Source organism: Anticarsia gemmatalis, chromosome 9 (genome assembly GCF_050436995.1).
Source record: "Anticarsia gemmatalis isolate Benzon Research Colony breed Stoneville strain chromosome 9, ilAntGemm2 primary, whole genome shotgun sequence".
NCBI lineage: Eukaryota > Metazoa > Arthropoda > Insecta > Lepidoptera > Erebidae > Anticarsia > Anticarsia gemmatalis.
This window is the reverse complement of record NC_134753.1, coordinates 5,504,808-5,521,437: the sequence shown is the minus strand read 5'-3', so window position 1 is coordinate 5,521,437 and position 16,630 is coordinate 5,504,808. Positions and strand designations below refer to the sequence as shown.

Below are 16,630 nucleotides of genomic sequence, written 5' to 3'. Positions count from 1 at the left end.
AATGAATCCCACACTTCTTTTGCGTAAGTAAGATTTTGAACATACGGATACAGATGAGATTCTAAGTAAAGGCATATTAACGTGTATGCTTCTTGATCCTTCTCGATCTCGGCTTCATCATCCTTCTTTGGAAGTGTTGATGTATACTTGAAACATTTTTCTCGAGCAACCATATTCAACAAGTACCTAATTATGATTGCTCAATATTATTACTATGTAATATTTTATATCTTTATGATGAAGAAAAGGGTTGCCTATTGTGAATTTAATAAAAAAAGTTTTTAAAATATTTCTTTTTATTTTATTATCAGCCCTTACCTCATGGCCCCCAGTATGAAAACACCGTAATTTAATATTATACTCAACGTAAAATTTAGTAAAAGGCAGTTACAATTTAGATCGTTGTTCAATCCCCCAAGTAAAGATCAGTAAGTACCACTTAGGTAAATGCTAGTCAGAATGTTTCCGATGTAAAACGACGGTTGTGACCAATAGCACATAAAATGAATATATTTTAACGTTTTTATTTTATTTTCTCATAAAAGACAACAAACAAAGACTTCGTGCAAAATTTCATAGCTCTGCGATTGATAGAACTTGAGATACAAGTGTTTGAAACTTCAAACCGCTCTCCTGTAAAATTTGCGTTTTGCAATTAGGTTATTGTACGTAGGGACCGTCGACATTAAACTGAATTGCTAAAAGGGTCTTAAATGCGATTAGCATTTTTAAGGCTACAAAACGTCGGGGTACAAATAAAGTATTGTAACCTTTTAATTCTCACCTCGTTAGTGTCCCGTTTGTTGTATGTTCCCAAATAAAAATCTTTTTACTTTAAACTTAATACTTAACTAGTATAATATTCACTTACTTATGCCAGTTAGGTTTGCTACAGGAATATCATTGTTTTTGCGATCTAATTCTATTATGTATCTTCCACCGAGAAACACCGTGATCATGAGAGCGGCCATCATCAAAGCTCTGAAAAAAACGATACTCTATTTGTGTATTCTTATAATATAGTCTTTTGCACTCTCTGGGGATACACGATGCACAGCTTTCTACGATCTGTGACAATAAGTACAATAATAAACAATGTTCTCGTCACGTTCTGTCAAAACAATAATGTTGTCGTTATCCAAAAAAAAGAGTACCGTATTACATACTTTTATATTCTTATTGTCATGATTTTAAAGATTAAATAATTATTTTAAAGATTGCTTATTGAAAATGGTCGACTACTACAACAATAAACGGATTGGCACAAATTTAGGGCCAAGAGCTAAGAGATAAATTGAACCCATTACATCCCCACTAGTGAACGTGGCCATAGGTATAGCCATAGGCTCCCAATGAACCAGACTGGCTAAAGCCGACATATAATTAATAAGGCAAATGACTCCCAGTCACACAGAGTTTTTTCACAATATTTTCCCTCACTGTTATATCAAGTGATAATAATCTCTAATACACACATTACTTCGAAAATACGTTTCTTTAACACGGTTATTATATTATTGATGAATGTATATTTTACTAACAATCCAGTCAACACCATTTTCTTAAAAGATTTAACTATCCCTCCTCACTGAAGATTGCAAAGAAAAGACAAATTTATCGTGAATTTTCCACAATAAAACTGTTTCGTGTGTTTATTTATTTCACTACGGAATGCATGTTTTCGGTAATGCTATAAGGTGTGTCGGATTTAAGTAAAAACAATATTTCCATTGTTTCTTGTATAAGATCAGTAACATATTATTATTTTGATCTTTTAAAGAGAAATTTCGGACAAAGAATCATTACAACAACAAGATCCGATTTGTTGCATTCTTTTATCCGAAAAATACGGGTTATAAATACGAGTAGATATAGCACTAAGATATTAAACTATCTGTGGATAGATATATTGGCACCTAATTTTACAAAAATACGAGATTAAAAAATGGCTGTGACGATACCACAAGGCAGGAACACGTTCACGGAAGAACTCAATCGGTCGTGATTGTGTTAGGAAAGGTAAGAAATTAGATTCTGATAAAATGTTGATTAATAACATCATTAGATTTCTGTTTATGCCCATTATTTTAAAAGCAATTCAAAAAATTAATAACCTCAGGATTTTCATTTTTATTGAAATTTTGTTCTCAGTACTTCACTATCACATCATATCAAACAAAATCCCTATTCTAGTATCTATATGTCTATTCGTCATAAACAAAATATGCAGCACAGATTTTCACCAATACATAGTGTTTTCTGTTCCAAGTTATAGTGTATAAAACGATAAGTTTAAACCTGTTAACCCAGTCTAAGCCGAGACAAGCCGCTAGACGTATTTATAAATGACACAAAAAAAACAACACTAGAATTTTCAAATTATTTATTATAAAATGTAAAATAACCTTAACATAAAACCAAGTACATATTTATTGCTACTTTATACTCATGGCGGGTTGGGATTGTGCGTGGTGTGTTGTTTAGAAACCGGGCATTGGTGTGGTGGTGGTGAGGAATACCGTGGTACTCGTGGGTTCAGGCATATTCATTAGGTACTTCGTCGTCCAATATGCACCGAACGCCAATATTCCCGTGATTAATATACTGAAATAATAATGAAAATCATTAGACAACTCACACATGATCATCTGATTCCAAATAAAGCAGAACTTGTGCTAAGGTATCTAGATAAATTATATACATCCTTCTATACTGACGAAATAAAGAAGAAAGTGTTTAGATAAATGTACAAATAGGCTTGAAACAGATACTCGTGCTCGTTAAATAAATATTTGCCACGACTGGGATTCGAACCCACCACACGGGGCTGTACGGTTATTGCGGCGAGGTGACCACGTCAAACACTGCTCCAAACGAGCAGTTATAAAAAATAAGATTTAGCAGAAAGTATTTAAAATAAACAAATTAAAGCTGTACATAACTGAAACTTAATTAATTGTAATTTGATTATTGCACTCTAATTTTGTGAAACTAGAACAGAACAGTTGCCAAAAATCATTAAAATTAAAAGACAGTGTCACATTATAGTACTACAAAACGAAAAACTACAAAAAAATATATTAAGATGGATCTAGCAGTCAAATTTATTTTAACTAACAATGTTTCCAAAAATGAAAAAATATCTGAACAAATCATACATTTGTTAAGACCAAATGCTTAATAAACAGTTACATATTATTTTAAAAAACGTAAAAAGCTATATGTACTTACAATCCAAAAGGCATCTTTGTATTATCTGCACATGAATCCTGCACACATCACAATCTAATACTAAAAAATGAATAGTGTAACGATGAATACTTTATATAGACTGTCAGCTATAGGCCGACGTTATACTACAAAGCGAGGCGATTAATAACATTGCGATAACTCCTCCTGACTTACCTCTATCAAAAACATTGAAATAAAAGAGAACATTTGAGCAAATTACATTTTAGTAGATAATACAGATATTTTAAAAAGGATTATGCGATTCTTCGAGAAGTAAATGAAAAAGAAACATCAGAGAGTAAACATTTACAGCAAAAAGGCAATACCTAAAAGAAGACGTAATAAGAAAAGCTTCTTATGTAGAATTCTTGGACACGAAAAATTAGCGTAATGATAAATAAATAAGTAAATGTAAACTGATATTTTCGTACGTTTCCTACGTGGTTTTTTGGCTAAATATCATGGAACAGTCGCTCGTGAGAAAACCTAATCGTGAAATTATGTTAACGTGGTACCTAAAATGGCAGCTATCATTATATTAATATATTTATTTAGTACTTTTAATGTACAACAAATTGGAATAATCTGTAATGTTGTGAATTTCTGGATAAATAAATACTAAAATGAATAAATTTGTATTTAGTTATAGTTCGTGATAATTAGGAAAGCGATATTTTATATTACTCAGTTAGTGTGACACAACTAGTTTATTCTTTCCGTCTTATGTTGAATAAACACGAATTGTAATGTATGAATATGTTGCTAAGAATTGTAAATATATGCCTTTGTATACTTAGTCATAGATAATTCTGAGTGACTTAATATAATGGACAATGTAATATTGACAACCTGTTACGGCCTATTATGGTTATAGGCCTATTGTAGTGAAGCCATCTGGTCCGTCTTCCGGGTGTATTGTAAAACCTACTTTGTAACCTACTGTTTTAAAGATAGTTCAGCGTTATTCCTAGGATTCCAGGAAGATTTTACACGGCGGCACTTGCGTGTATAGAATATGTCAGGGCTTATCATATACATATGTTCAAATTATAATTTCCCGTCCTAAAAATACATAAATCTTAAGTTGCTCTTTCCAAAAACCCTTCACATTATGCATTGAACTCTTTAAATAGAAATCTAAACATGTAGTTCCGATAACCTAGTTACCACCTTTTACATTACCCCTTTAGTGAATATGATATCACTACGCATTTATTCATTTATTATTCCTTTAATAATGTATGTGAAACTAAAAGGCTTCAGCAAAATAAAATACACATAATTTCAACAAAAACTTTATTATAAATAAATAAACAAGCAAAACATTTCAAACAGTTTAAACTCCACCAAGAAAACTAAAACACAGAAATGAATCGTACAATTTATTTAGTAAAGTACACTTATCAAAGAAATAATATCACAATAAAAATAGAGTGAGAATGAATACGCAGCTCTTGAGCAGTCCTGTCACGAGAAGTAAGAGTCCCATGCCAAAGTACACTCTGTCATAAGTACGACTGATAGTTACGTTACTTCCCTGGATTGGGTTCATTGAATGCAATTTTACTGTTCTACATTCTCGTACTATCTGCAATATAGATTTAATTTACGTACTATGAAAGGTAAAAGTACAAAATTCCAGGGCTAATTCTTATAAAACTATTCCTCAAATTGACGACTTGGGCTAAGACAGAAATCACCTTAGTGAAGGCTACAGTAGATACGTAGCCAAAGTAGATTTATCTGATGTGTAGCAACTAAAACCTTTTGATGTGCACGTACCACATATGATTACAAAACAATAATTGGCCATAGTTAAACGGAAAGGATCCAACCCACACTATTAAAACACTCCTTGAAGTTAAAATTTTAATATCACGAAAACAATCCAAGTAAAATTCAAACCCGCCATGAAGTTATAGTCCTGAGTTAGTCCCCAAAATTAAAGTGGAGAATCAATGACGGAATACGATCTGAACTTTAAAGTTAAATATCTCGAAACTACGTCTGTGTGGGTTGGATCGTTTCTGTTTAACTATGGCCAATTCATGATGAAACCGAAACCTATTCAATATTATTATTCATAAAGTTTTATTTCCCTAGTAAACGGAGTTATTCATAAGAAAGGTTCTGTCGCATAATTGATATCTCAAATTTCCGAAAAAAAATAACTAAGGTCCGAGGTAAAACGCTCAACATACCAGAACAATCGCTGTGGAAATCAGGAGTATAATCCCAGAAAGCAAATAAAATCCGTTCAGTACAATATTGAGGGGTTCTTCAATGATTTTTGACATTAGCAGGCCAATAGGTATAATGATCTGACTCCATATCGTGCCACCTATGAGGGTCTGTTCGTCTCGATACTTGGGTCTCATGGCTGATGTCGTACCGGCCCAAAGACCCCCGGCAGCCATTACTAACCCTAAACAGATAATTTCTGCTACTATTTCAGTTACTTTTAAAACAAGAAGCATTTAAAGCAACGAATGTGAATACATTATGACCTCAAATATTCAACAGTTTATTTTTGATATAACATGTCATCGCAAGTCATAATATGACTATACGATACTTCTGACAGAATTTTGTACGTTCAGAAAATTCTGTGAAAATATTGAACTGACCATGAAGGTTGTGATAATTTGAAAACAACCCGATTTATAGAGTCAAATGCTACAGCAATTTTGACTGATTATTTACTTAATTACATAGACTTAAACATAGGCTTATAGCTCGATTAATCTTGGTAAACGTGAAATATTATTACCTCAAGATAATTATGTACTGAGTCTACTATTGCTTTCATCAATTAAATAAAGAAACGGTTCCTAGCAACATTTGTACCACAAGATCGGTCTTAAAAAATGTATGAAAATATCAAGATGTCCTACAGTTGAACAACGACTTAGCCCTGAAAATCTTGTGCATGACTAATAACTGCGATCGCCTGAAAGCATCAAGTTCTCCCATCATTCATAGCTGTAATTGATAATAATACTTAGTACTATGAATGGGAATACATGAGTCACAATAGATATTATTCAAACATTGATTATGTTTGAATTAAACCATCCATAACATTCGGATGGACATTATATTCGTTTTTATCAAAATATATCTAAAAGTAATTAGGATGGACGGTATTATACGGTACCTCCACAGTTTTAAAATAAAATTATACCAATGTGACGGTTGCGAGTAAGTACCAACTAATATACTACTTTTTTAATAAATTGAAAGTAGTTACCAATATTTCTAAAAAACTGTATCAAGTGCATCAAACTCAAAATTATTACTAAGTGACTGAATTTTAATAATCTTTTATCTTTTATTTCTAACAAGTGGCGGTTGTGATACACGTGTAACGGCACAATATTATTACAATAACTTTATTATATTATTATATGAAACAAAGACTTCAGACCGTGTAATTCCGTGAGAAAACTGTAGGCATAATAACTACTGAAAAGATTTTCCCGTAAATCTAATAAGTGCGATTACTGATTCGTGAGAAAGTTATTAGTAATATAAGTTATAAAATATAGAGTAATGCTTAGTGTTATGAGCCTTCTTAATAATAATACCTAAATGTTTTCAACATTGTTATCGGCAGGCGCCATAGTCCCCATAGATCCACTGGTTTCTAGTCCATGAACACCCCATCCCAATAGACCAAGTAGTTTTTTCTCACTAGCTTTGCCAAAGTTCCACACAGTCCTTGGGTGCATTTTATATCGTAAACAGGAATAATGACCGGATTGTGTCACCATAAATATTGAAAGATTAAAGCCGTCTAAAAAGGGCCTCTACGTGTTGGCTTCGGCCCCACGCACGGCATCCAAATGTCCGGTACTCTGTAGTCCCGAGATATGAAACAGGCGTACATAATAATAATAGGTTTATTTTATATCCTACTGTGACAAGGGGTGCATGTAAGACTAGTAACTGTCAAACAACTAGAGAGCCTTGTATGGAGAGAATGGCTGGCAGAGGTATAAAAACAAATACAGCACGTCAGTTACCCACAGCCTTATGCAGCTGAAGATGGCCTTTGGCAAGATTACTTTATTTTGACAATACTCAGAATTGTTAATTATCTAGATAAGACAAGCATTCCAAGGCACTACCTATTGATCAGTAAATTTTTTTACGCATAATTGCCCCATTCGTGGGGGGAGTCTCCTCCCAAACCAAGGAGAGATTTGACCTTAGACCTAGTCGGCTGTAATAGGAAAAAAATATCGTAACTGTTACGATACGTAGAATATCATCCATAACTAATAGCAAATGTATTTTATTATGAACATATTTTAGTTAGTGTGATATGTATTGGAGTAATGATATATCATAATGAACAAATATGCAATGATATTTATTGTTCTGTGTACTTCATGTGATGTACTTAGCGGTGTTATTAACTATGTAAGTATAATTTATTATTATCCTTCAATATATTTTTTCTATCAGTGACATCTCTAAAGGCAACAATATAATTACATTAAAAATAATGTAAGATATGAATTTCTAATAAGTACACAATTTGGGAATCGAACCCAGAACTGATATACATCAATAATAATAATTAATAATTTCACAAACTTTTCCTTATATGAGAAGTAAAAACTACCTTTGGTTTAAGCTGAAATAATCCTAATCCCTAATCCTAGTAAATTAATAAATAGCTGGAGATAAATCCATTAATATTTTGCTGTTCTTTTTCAGGGCCAGTATGATATGGTGCTGAAAGAAGCCAAAGTTTGTAAGGGACCCAAACGCAAGGATTGTGCCAATACTACGATTCTCGTCACTGGAAAGTCAAGTATATCATGTAATTTGACAGTGCCCGAAACCTTAAATTCTATCAAAGTAAGGCATAGGGACTTTAAAATACAAATGTCGTATTTATTATCACTACTATTTCAATCACTAAACTAATTTTAAACATAAATAGGTACTGACCATTAGATTGGACAATATAAATATTCAACATTAGTCAATACAGTATAGTATACAGTATTAATATAATTAATGATACAGTCGAAAAAAATGAGGAAAATACTTTCGTCAAAAACAAATATAATCGTACAATAATGACCATAGTTTATGAATTCGCAAAAGCCACTCATAACTACCTACAATACAAGCACACATATACGAGTACAAGCGCAAATGGTAATAGATGTCTCGTATCTATTTATTATGTTTACCACACGTTTAGTTACCAAATTTTACGCAATTGAACAATTATTATATTCAATTTTAACACTATTTCCACAAGTAAAACTTAAGATTCTAAACTTAGGTTCGAATACGTTGATGATTTATCAATTTTCTTCATCATTGTATATAGTAAATAGTTGATGAAAATGTAAAAAATATTTTTCAGGTCAAAATCCTCGGTTGGGTGGATAACAAGGAGGTTATAAAGATAAGTGTAGCTAGGATGTGCGACCACATATTCTTTGCTCCTCTGATGAAGGTGCTTGTTAAAATGACGGATGACTGCAATATAACAAAAGTGAGTAACAGCTATTTTCAAAATTCTTGAGTACCTTGTCCTGGCGCATAAAGAAGATATTGTTCTAACTCTCCAAAAACACAATATTTCTAGATGCTAGATTTAGTCCTAAGCATGCCACATTTGTGTTTCAGTATAGTCGATTGCTTAGCCAAGGCCCACTTTCAATCAAAGTTAATTTCAATTTCAATTAAGCTCATAGGTTAGTTAATAACGCTTGCCAAATATTTAAGTTCAAGGAGCCTTTGCTGGAATCATTGTTTACATCGATAGTTAGTGAAGGATATTAATATAAACAGGGTCCAATAACATTTATCGAGAAAATCTTCTAATAACCATATTTCTCTTCACCTATCAGAGAAAAGTACGTCTGAGTAATAATAATATTTTGTAGTCCAACAAAGCTACAATTAAAAAGGTGTTTTTATTTTCCAGGGCATTTATTCGTTTTCACTGAATTTGGAAGACATAATGAAGAACTACCACGGTGCCAGCTTCATGTTCGGTGATTGGACTTACAAAGCACTATTTTATAACGACGACTGCAATTTTACGTGTGGCATTTTCCAAATGGTTGTCAATGCTAAGAAAAAAATATAACACTTTTAAAAGTACTAGCACGTTTTCTAACAAATATAAGATTGAATGTTTTGTGAAAAATACTAGACCAATAAACGTTTTTATTTCTTTTTCGTTCTATTTATTTTGTAATTACCTTTAAAAGTGGAAATTTACATTTCACTACGATAAGCTTGCTTCGTTTGATGTATGATTTTATGTGTACAACATACGTACATAAAATCACGCCTTTTCCCGTCGGCAAAGACCAAAGAACGCCACGTGTTACGATCCTAACAAACTTCCCTTGCCTCATTCACATCCAAACATCTTGTCATACATGACCGCCGGCTACAAGTACTACGCACCTGACTTGAGGAGTAGTATGTCTTTAACCCTTTGACCGCCATGATCGGCTATACTCGACAATTCAGAAAGTGCTCACGACGCTCTCGTCGGCAAATTTCGACAAAAATATAGCTTCGTGAGCAGTTCCGATTCGTCGAGTATAGCCGACCGTGGCGGTCAATAGGTTAATAAGAGAAGCTAAACCTAGAATGTTAGATTTCATTTTTCGTTTAAAACTTTCACGTTACATGACAACAACAAATAGTTTGTGAACACAGCCAGTATAATCAGCGCTGTACATCAAAGAAACCGAAGTAAAATCTAAAATGCATGATTTGCTTTAATTGCCGTTTAAAATTAGAATAAAATAGATGAGTATCAATCCCCTAAGTGTCATGTAAATTAGTGCGTAGAAAATAGTAGCTATAAATAAACATTGTACTGTACTTTGTGCGTAAAAAGTAGATAAAAATAAAATGGTCATAATTACAGCGTTTACAACGCTTTACTTTGTATTATAGATATGTACAAATGTATAATCAAAATAATAATATTTAATAGGTGTCTCATAACCTACTATAATTCGGAAGGGTCGCCACACAGTCGCCATTTTATGACGACGGTTTCCTGTGAAAAATTGTTAAAAAGTCATGTGTAACAAATATAAAATTATATTTTTTATTACATTTTCTCTTGGGGTACTATCAGAAAAGCCGAAGAATTACGTGAGTATTTTTTTTTTCAAATTCAAATCCGACTTTAGAATTCAGGATAACGTTGTAATTGTATAAAATACTCTATTAATAAATAGTTCTCTGTAACAGTTACAGTCCTTCTTTAAAAAAATGAATAATATCTAGATATAAAACATCTACACCTTTTGCCTAGTATCAACTTGATCCGAAAGACAGACTTAAAAATATAACAATATTCAGTTCAGTGTCTATATTTAGAAATTATTTCATTCGTTAAAAGTAATTTGTCACAGGGCCAATTCGACCTAACAGTAACAAGAGTGGAACCTTGCAAAGGTCCTATGAAAAAGGACTGTGGGGTGTTTACGATGGAAATTCTTGGCAAGTCTACAATCAAGTACGATTTCGACATGACGGAGAACATGTCACCCACTAAAGTAAGATGATTAAAATACTGAATATATTAGGTCGGCGAAAAAGTCTTTTCGCATTAAAGTATGTATGGACTTGTAATAAAATACACGGTTCATTAGGTTTCGTTCAGTGAGCTCATGAGGTACCCAAATATTTTTGTGTAGAGAAAATATTTTATGTTCATACATACCTACTATAATGCGAAAAGACTTTTTCCCCGACCTTATAGAATATATTTAAAGGAATAATAATTGAAGTTTTGATTCAACTTTTAAGCTGTATATTAAAAATTTTAACCTTTAATTTAAAACGATTTAAGTATAAAAATAAGTTGAAGTAAGGAAACTATTTTAACTAAATTTAGGTGAGCTTAATTTTTGTATGACGAAACGAAACTTTCATTTGGTTTTCTCGCCACCACCATAATGAAACTAGGCTTCCGGTCGATCCTGCTGTTGTATTTCTTATTTTAGAATTAAGTATTTATTTTTCAATAATGAAAGCACGTGTGGTGATAGTAAAATATTTTTTCTTTCAGGGAAAAGTGATAACGATGTCAAATGGCAACGAAATGTTTCGTCTGCAAATAAATAAACCGTGTGAGAACTTATTCATGAGACCACTAATGCAAGGTCTGTTTAACATCACGAGTAACTGTATCATTAAAAAAGTATGTTTCTATTTTAAATTAATTAACTGCAAGTGAATTGTTTGTCGCCTTTTTCACGCCTGTGTCTAAATGAAAAGATCACAATCGACACTGCTAGTTCATCACAGAGCTCGTCAATCTAGCTTTCAACATCATTTAAATATCTTCGAAAAAAATATATACCTATCAGGTTGCTCAATACGATCCCGACTGTCCTCTTACACTACTTAGCTACAGCATTATATTTCGATTGTTTTTGTTTGCATCGCTCAAACAGTAGTACTATTCTGTACAGTCGGTACTTTCGATCGAGAGTTTGACATTCTACCGCGATTCTCTACCACTAGTTATCGAATTATTTCGTATAAAAATCTGATCAGCGCCTCTAGCGGGTGTCGCAGGAACAATTTTTGAAGTGCATTTTAAATGTCAAACTCTTAGGACTTGATAGTACCGACTGTACAGAATCGCGCTACAGTTTGCTCGATTACCATTTGCTACAAAGAGATTCATAGACAGATTTTAAAAAACCTAAGCTAAATTCTTGTCATGTTTCCAGGGTCACTATACATTTAATATAGATTTTGAAGATCAATTGAGGAGATATTATGGTGGAATGCACTTGTTCGGAGTGTGGATGTTTAAATCTCACTTTTATGGTAACCACTGCAATATGGCGTGTAGTACCATCGAAGTAAAAATTATTGGACAAAATGAATAAAGAAAAATATTTCCATTAATATTAATCAATCATACATAAATGGATTTACTATGCATTATGTTAAATAATATATGCTAAAATTATTGACAAATTATATCAAATCGAGCAGACAACTGATTTATTATTTTGCCGAATCCACCCTTATAAATAAATTAAAATCCAGGCACTAGCAGGTCCAAAGGTAGGTACTACTAAAAACCAAATAAAGAAAAGAAAAAAATGCCTTCACAATAAAACAACTTTCGTCTTCTTATAATACTTTATTGAACATACAAATGTTATTACTGACTAATGATCAGACGCAACAGTTGCCAAAAACAACCACCGGGCTCTTAGCTATTACTATAAAAGCTCTCCTGGAACATGTAGACCGAGTGACTGTGAGAGTGCATATGTGGTTGACGGCGTAAAGGTCTCCTGAGCAAATTCTACTTGGGGCCTGTGAAAAATAATACTTATAATAACATATTAAAAGAAACACTTATTTTTATTAAGGTTATACTACTGCATGCCAAAAACAACCAGGCTCAAAAAATCTAAATCTCTTTGAAACCACCCTTTTTTTATTGCAAAAGCAAATATTATGAACCAGAAGGATATCGACCCTCTCAATCTAGGTGTTTTTTGTTTATTAATCATACATGTATATGGTAAAGCAAAAAGAAATTTTATCTTCACCTGACTGCCAATTCTTTTTTGTTTTAATTATGGAAACTAATCTATAATAAAATTATACATACATGTTTGTCTGTCTGGGCGGAAACCGAACAACTGCAGGATTTTTTTCGCAGACAAAAGATAATTTGCTGCTACAATCGGAGTCATCCAGCTGGCCGGTATACGTGTCCAGGTAGCCGCAGTGACGTGGCGGCACCACACGCTTCGCACCCTGCCACCATGAGTTGTAAAGCTGCTCGACTGGCTGGCCTGAAAATAGTCAAGATTACTTATTACGTATTATGAAATAGGTATATGAATTAAAACTTATAATAGGAGCTTGGGGCTAAGTAACCACAGCCGCACGGATCGATCTCTGAGGTTAAACTACGCTTGCCGGGGTTGTCGTGTGGATAGGTGACCATATTCTACGTATCGAGTTCCTCTGTGTTTCGGAAGGCACGTTAAGTAGTGCATCCCAACTGTCTAAATGATTGTCGGATAAAACAGTGGTCAGAAGCTTGGAAGTCTGACAATCAGTCTTCACTAAGTATATCGTGTCATAACCCAGGCAAATACTTTGTTGAGGTCCGATAGGCAGTCGCTCCATGTAAAATACTGGCATACAGCTGCATACGGGGAGCCTGAAAGACGTCTCTAACATAGTTGGAAGAAAGGCTAGGCTGACCTGTCCTATCCCACAAAACCGCACAAGCGATTTTTCTGTGGGCTATGAAACTGATATAATTGGAGTTCACAAAAAATTCGTAGACTGAACGCCAGGACCTTATAAATTTTAAAAAGTGTCAACTTTCAAGCATCCCACCAACTCACCACCCCTAAATTTTCCAAATACTTGCAGTAATTCTTACCATGGATACTCATCCAATTGTTATCAAGTTCCAAGTCTCGTAGACCAACATACAGATCGTATTGCTTGTCAACTATTTTGGCGGTATGCAACTTAGCTTCCTCTTCGTCATTAATAATGGCCAAGTATGCGCCTTCACGCGCACAGATAATGTTTGCTTCATCCCAAGTCTTCAGCTCCATATGGTACTTATAACAGCTACCCGTCGTCTCATTTAACTTGTACTCTGAAAAAGAAACGATTTGTCTAATTTTATTGTAAAACTATACGTCGTTCCGTCCCGAAAACTTAATAAAACATCTCAGAAACCGTTTACTTCTGAAATCTCTCTTTGTAGGTAACTTCTAAGTAGTCAAGCATAGAACTTACTAAGTAAAATAAATGTTATAGACATTTCAAAATGGCTCAGATCTTTTATTGATGTAATAACGTATTAAATGCTTATAATTTCGGTATATGATTTAACTTTTTCATTACTTGCATGTTGTTTAAATAGTTTGTTTCTGGGATATAAAGAACTAAGAAATCTATTAATCAGATAATTGTAAACTGTATATCGGTAAACAGAGTCGTACACATACAATTAACAAACACACGTTATTTATTTTGGCCAGCACCATTTATCAGATTATAATTTATAGTTCTAGATAAACCCAAAAAGAGAGAAAAAAAGTTTTATGTAACAAGACAATGTTAGCTGCATAAATAATAATTCTATATTTACCGTCATCATAAGTGCCGCATTCATTCGGTTCTCTGTTCTCCTCGAGATGTTGCTTTCGTTTGTAACACATGTAAGCCAGTCGGTGAGAACACGGCTCAACGCGTATATTAGTGAGATTCATACTAAGACACCTTCCATGGAGAGACTCGAGTCTAGTTATCATAGCCGTCTCGGGCAAGTCTTCTAGTTTAATACCTGAAAACATTCAAAACATTATTGGCCCAACCCAAATGGACTGGTATATCATACCGGTTCTTTAATTTATTTTTTAGCGATCTTGTTGAATTTAATTTTTGGCCATAGTAAATTTGGATTGCCAGAGAAATATTTTTTTTTCAAGCGTTTCATATCGATCTTATTTGAGCAATAATTAATTCAAAGCCAATATAATACGCGACATTTTACTTGTAACAATGGTACCTATTTACTCTCCGGTATCATGAATCTAATGTTGCATAAATATGTAATACAAACCTTCTTGGGACACAAACTGTTCAGGCGCAAACTTGGAGTTCATCCCGATAAAGAAATACTGGGACTGATCCCTTTGATCAAGAATAATTGATTTCATCGCACTTAACATCGGCTTGTCAATCGGAGATGCCATTATTGCACCTGTGAACACAGACGTTTAGATATAGCGTCGTCAAAAATAGTGATTTCATATGAGGCGCCCATAGCCAGTTGCGCTCACCGGTCGATAAACGATCAGTGGGTGAAGCAACCGTTGGCGCGGTCATTCCATAGATGGGTGACCGCATAGTGGTATTTGTACTGGGCGTCCCCGTGCTTCGGAGGGCACGTAAAATGTCGGACACGGTTGTTGTCGATCAAGATAACAGTCGTTAAGCCACGTCAAAGGCCTTCGGGCGGCTTGAGCAACTTTGCACTAGGTTGACCACTAACCATACGATAAGAGAGAGAGAGTGATTTCATTAGCAATAATTAATATATTAGTACAAATACAGAGGCAACTATAATACCGGCTATTGCATGATTGAGCACAAATGTACTGCAGGCCACTAAGACAATATTTACATGTACCGCTAAATTACTTAAAAGTAATCATTTTCTAACAACTTAAAAACAAAAATTGGTTCTCAGTGTCACTCACGTCTATACGAAATATTACTATTCTAAAATAGTCGGATGCTGACCAATAAACGATGAACATGAACAATAAAAGAAACCTAGTCAGTCTCTTTACATTTAAGAGCTAACTTAATATCTTTAAAAATAGTAGCTAAAATTCGTTTAAACCTACTCGTATAGTGAAGAAGAACAATCTTGAATAGCACGCGCCACGGTATTTGGTTAAGCGTACAAAGAATATTGAAGCGCCTACTACATATTTTACTAAAGCAAACTCACACAAACTGTTTATTCAGGGTTTGCTAATACAATAAACAGGAGCTAATAGTATTTAAATCTATAAAAGACTTTGCTCGAAGTATGTTATGTCAAGTGCATTAAAAAACTTCGCATTGCGTTGCTTTCGTAGAAAAAGAACCACTAACAGAGTAACTGGGCATAAAATCTAGGTCCCATGGTTAATCGAACACAACTTTTGACTACAAACCAATATTTCACTTATTTTTTTTGTAATCAGTTCTAGCGTTCTCCAGTAACACCGGGAAAAATATTTAGGAAAATCGCATGCTATTAAAATGTCCTTTTTTCAAATTACTCTAAAATATTTTTTGCCACTTGTTAACAATGCTTACTTAAAAATAAGTTATATACAAAGTTCGTATTTCTTACCTGCAGAGTAACATCTCTCGGCTGCTTTATCCCAGGTAGTAACCAGCTTAAATGGTTTGATCCATCCTTTTATATTCTCGTGGTATACGAAGCCACTGTACACGACATCTACGACACACATTCATTCAACATAATTAATTGTAACATTTTTTTTATAACAGTGAGAATTCATTTATTTATGAGGTCCTGAACAATACTATACGCACTGATAAAACTCTATTTACATCTTGGTTTTGTATGCGATTAAATAAACTTGTCAGACTTTGCTTGGATATCTAGTCTATACATATAATATCATTTGGTTTTTTTGACTATTTTGATACTTTGTATAGCTAAATCATAGTTAGAAGAAAAAAGAACAGCGAACATTAGGGATTTAAAACCAACTGCCCGACTTATTTTTTCTATTGGCATCATAATTTTTCATTCATGTATTACCCCCTGAAATTGTATTTTTTGCTGATAGCACATGATCATTGA

At 33.5% G+C, this 16,630-nt stretch overlaps 2 protein-coding genes and 1 long non-coding RNA gene across 4 annotated transcripts; 1 reads left to right on the top strand and 2 right to left on the bottom strand.

Annotated features, from left to right (window-relative positions):
* Positions 1 to 2,368: 2,368 nt before the first annotated feature.
* On the bottom strand, positions 2,369 to 3,299 carry LOC142975220 (uncharacterized). The gene is made up of 2 exons (XR_012959603.1): positions 3,232 to 3,299; positions 2,369 to 2,604 (listed from the first exon to the last, which is right to left on the bottom strand). It is a non-coding gene; the product is annotated as an uncharacterized LOC142975220 (long non-coding RNA).
* A 3,061-nt stretch (positions 3,300 to 6,360) lies between these two features.
* Positions 6,361 to 9,409, top strand: LOC142975200 (uncharacterized). Of its 2 annotated transcripts, none has more exons than XM_076117912.1 (4): positions 6,361 to 6,432; positions 7,957 to 8,100; positions 8,621 to 8,752; positions 9,188 to 9,409. In XM_076117912.1, the coding sequence occupies exons 2-4, from the start codon at positions 7,969 to 7,971 to the stop codon at positions 9,350 to 9,352; spliced, it is 429 nt and encodes a 142-aa protein (XP_075974027.1). In that variant the 5' UTR covers positions 6,361 to 6,432; positions 7,957 to 7,968; the 3' UTR covers positions 9,353 to 9,409. The 2 variants fall into 2 exon arrangements, with proteins under 2 accessions (XP_075974027.1, XP_075974026.1); XM_076117911.1 differs by lacking the exon at positions 6,361 to 6,432 and adding an exon at positions 7,540 to 7,656.
* Positions 9,410 to 12,396: 2,987 nt separating this feature from the next.
* On the bottom strand, positions 12,397 to 16,271 carry LOC142975246 (uncharacterized). The gene is made up of 6 exons (XM_076117982.1): positions 16,151 to 16,271; positions 14,864 to 15,004; positions 14,390 to 14,584; positions 13,667 to 13,891; positions 12,878 to 13,064; positions 12,397 to 12,576 (listed from the first exon to the last, which is right to left on the bottom strand). The coding sequence occupies exons 1-6, from the start codon at positions 16,269 to 16,271 to the stop codon at positions 12,480 to 12,482; spliced, it is 966 nt and encodes a 321-aa protein (XP_075974097.1). The 3' UTR covers positions 12,397 to 12,479.
* Between the last annotated feature and the right edge of the window lie 359 nt (positions 16,272 to 16,630).

What these genes read in the sequence shown, in the direction of transcription:
- LOC142975200 (XM_076117911.1), top strand. Translation starts at nt 7,585, where the DNA reads ATGAACAAATATGCAATGATATTTATTGTTCTGTGTACTTCATGTGAT. An exon ending in AAACCTTAAATTCTATCAAA is followed by an intron (nt 8,101 to 8,620) that starts GTAAGGCATAGG and finishes AATATTTTTCAG; the next exon opens with GTCAAAATCCTCGGTTGGGT. An exon ending in ATGACTGCAATATAACAAAA is followed by an intron (nt 8,753 to 9,187) that starts GTGAGTAACAGC and finishes TTTATTTTCCAG; the next exon opens with GGCATTTATTCGTTTTCACT.
- LOC142975246 (XM_076117982.1), bottom strand. Translation starts at nt 16,271, where the DNA reads ATGTGTGTCGTAGATGTCGTGTACAGTGGCTTCGTATACCACGAGAAT. An exon ending in CGAGAGATGTTACTCTGCAG is followed by an intron (nt 15,005 to 16,150) that starts GTAAGAAATACG and finishes CTGTGTTCACAG; the next exon opens with GTGCAATAATGGCATCTCCG. An exon ending in ATGCGGCACTTATGATGACG is followed by an intron (nt 13,892 to 14,389) that starts GTAAATATAGAA and finishes TTTCTTTTTCAG; the next exon opens with AGTACAAGTTAAATGAGACG.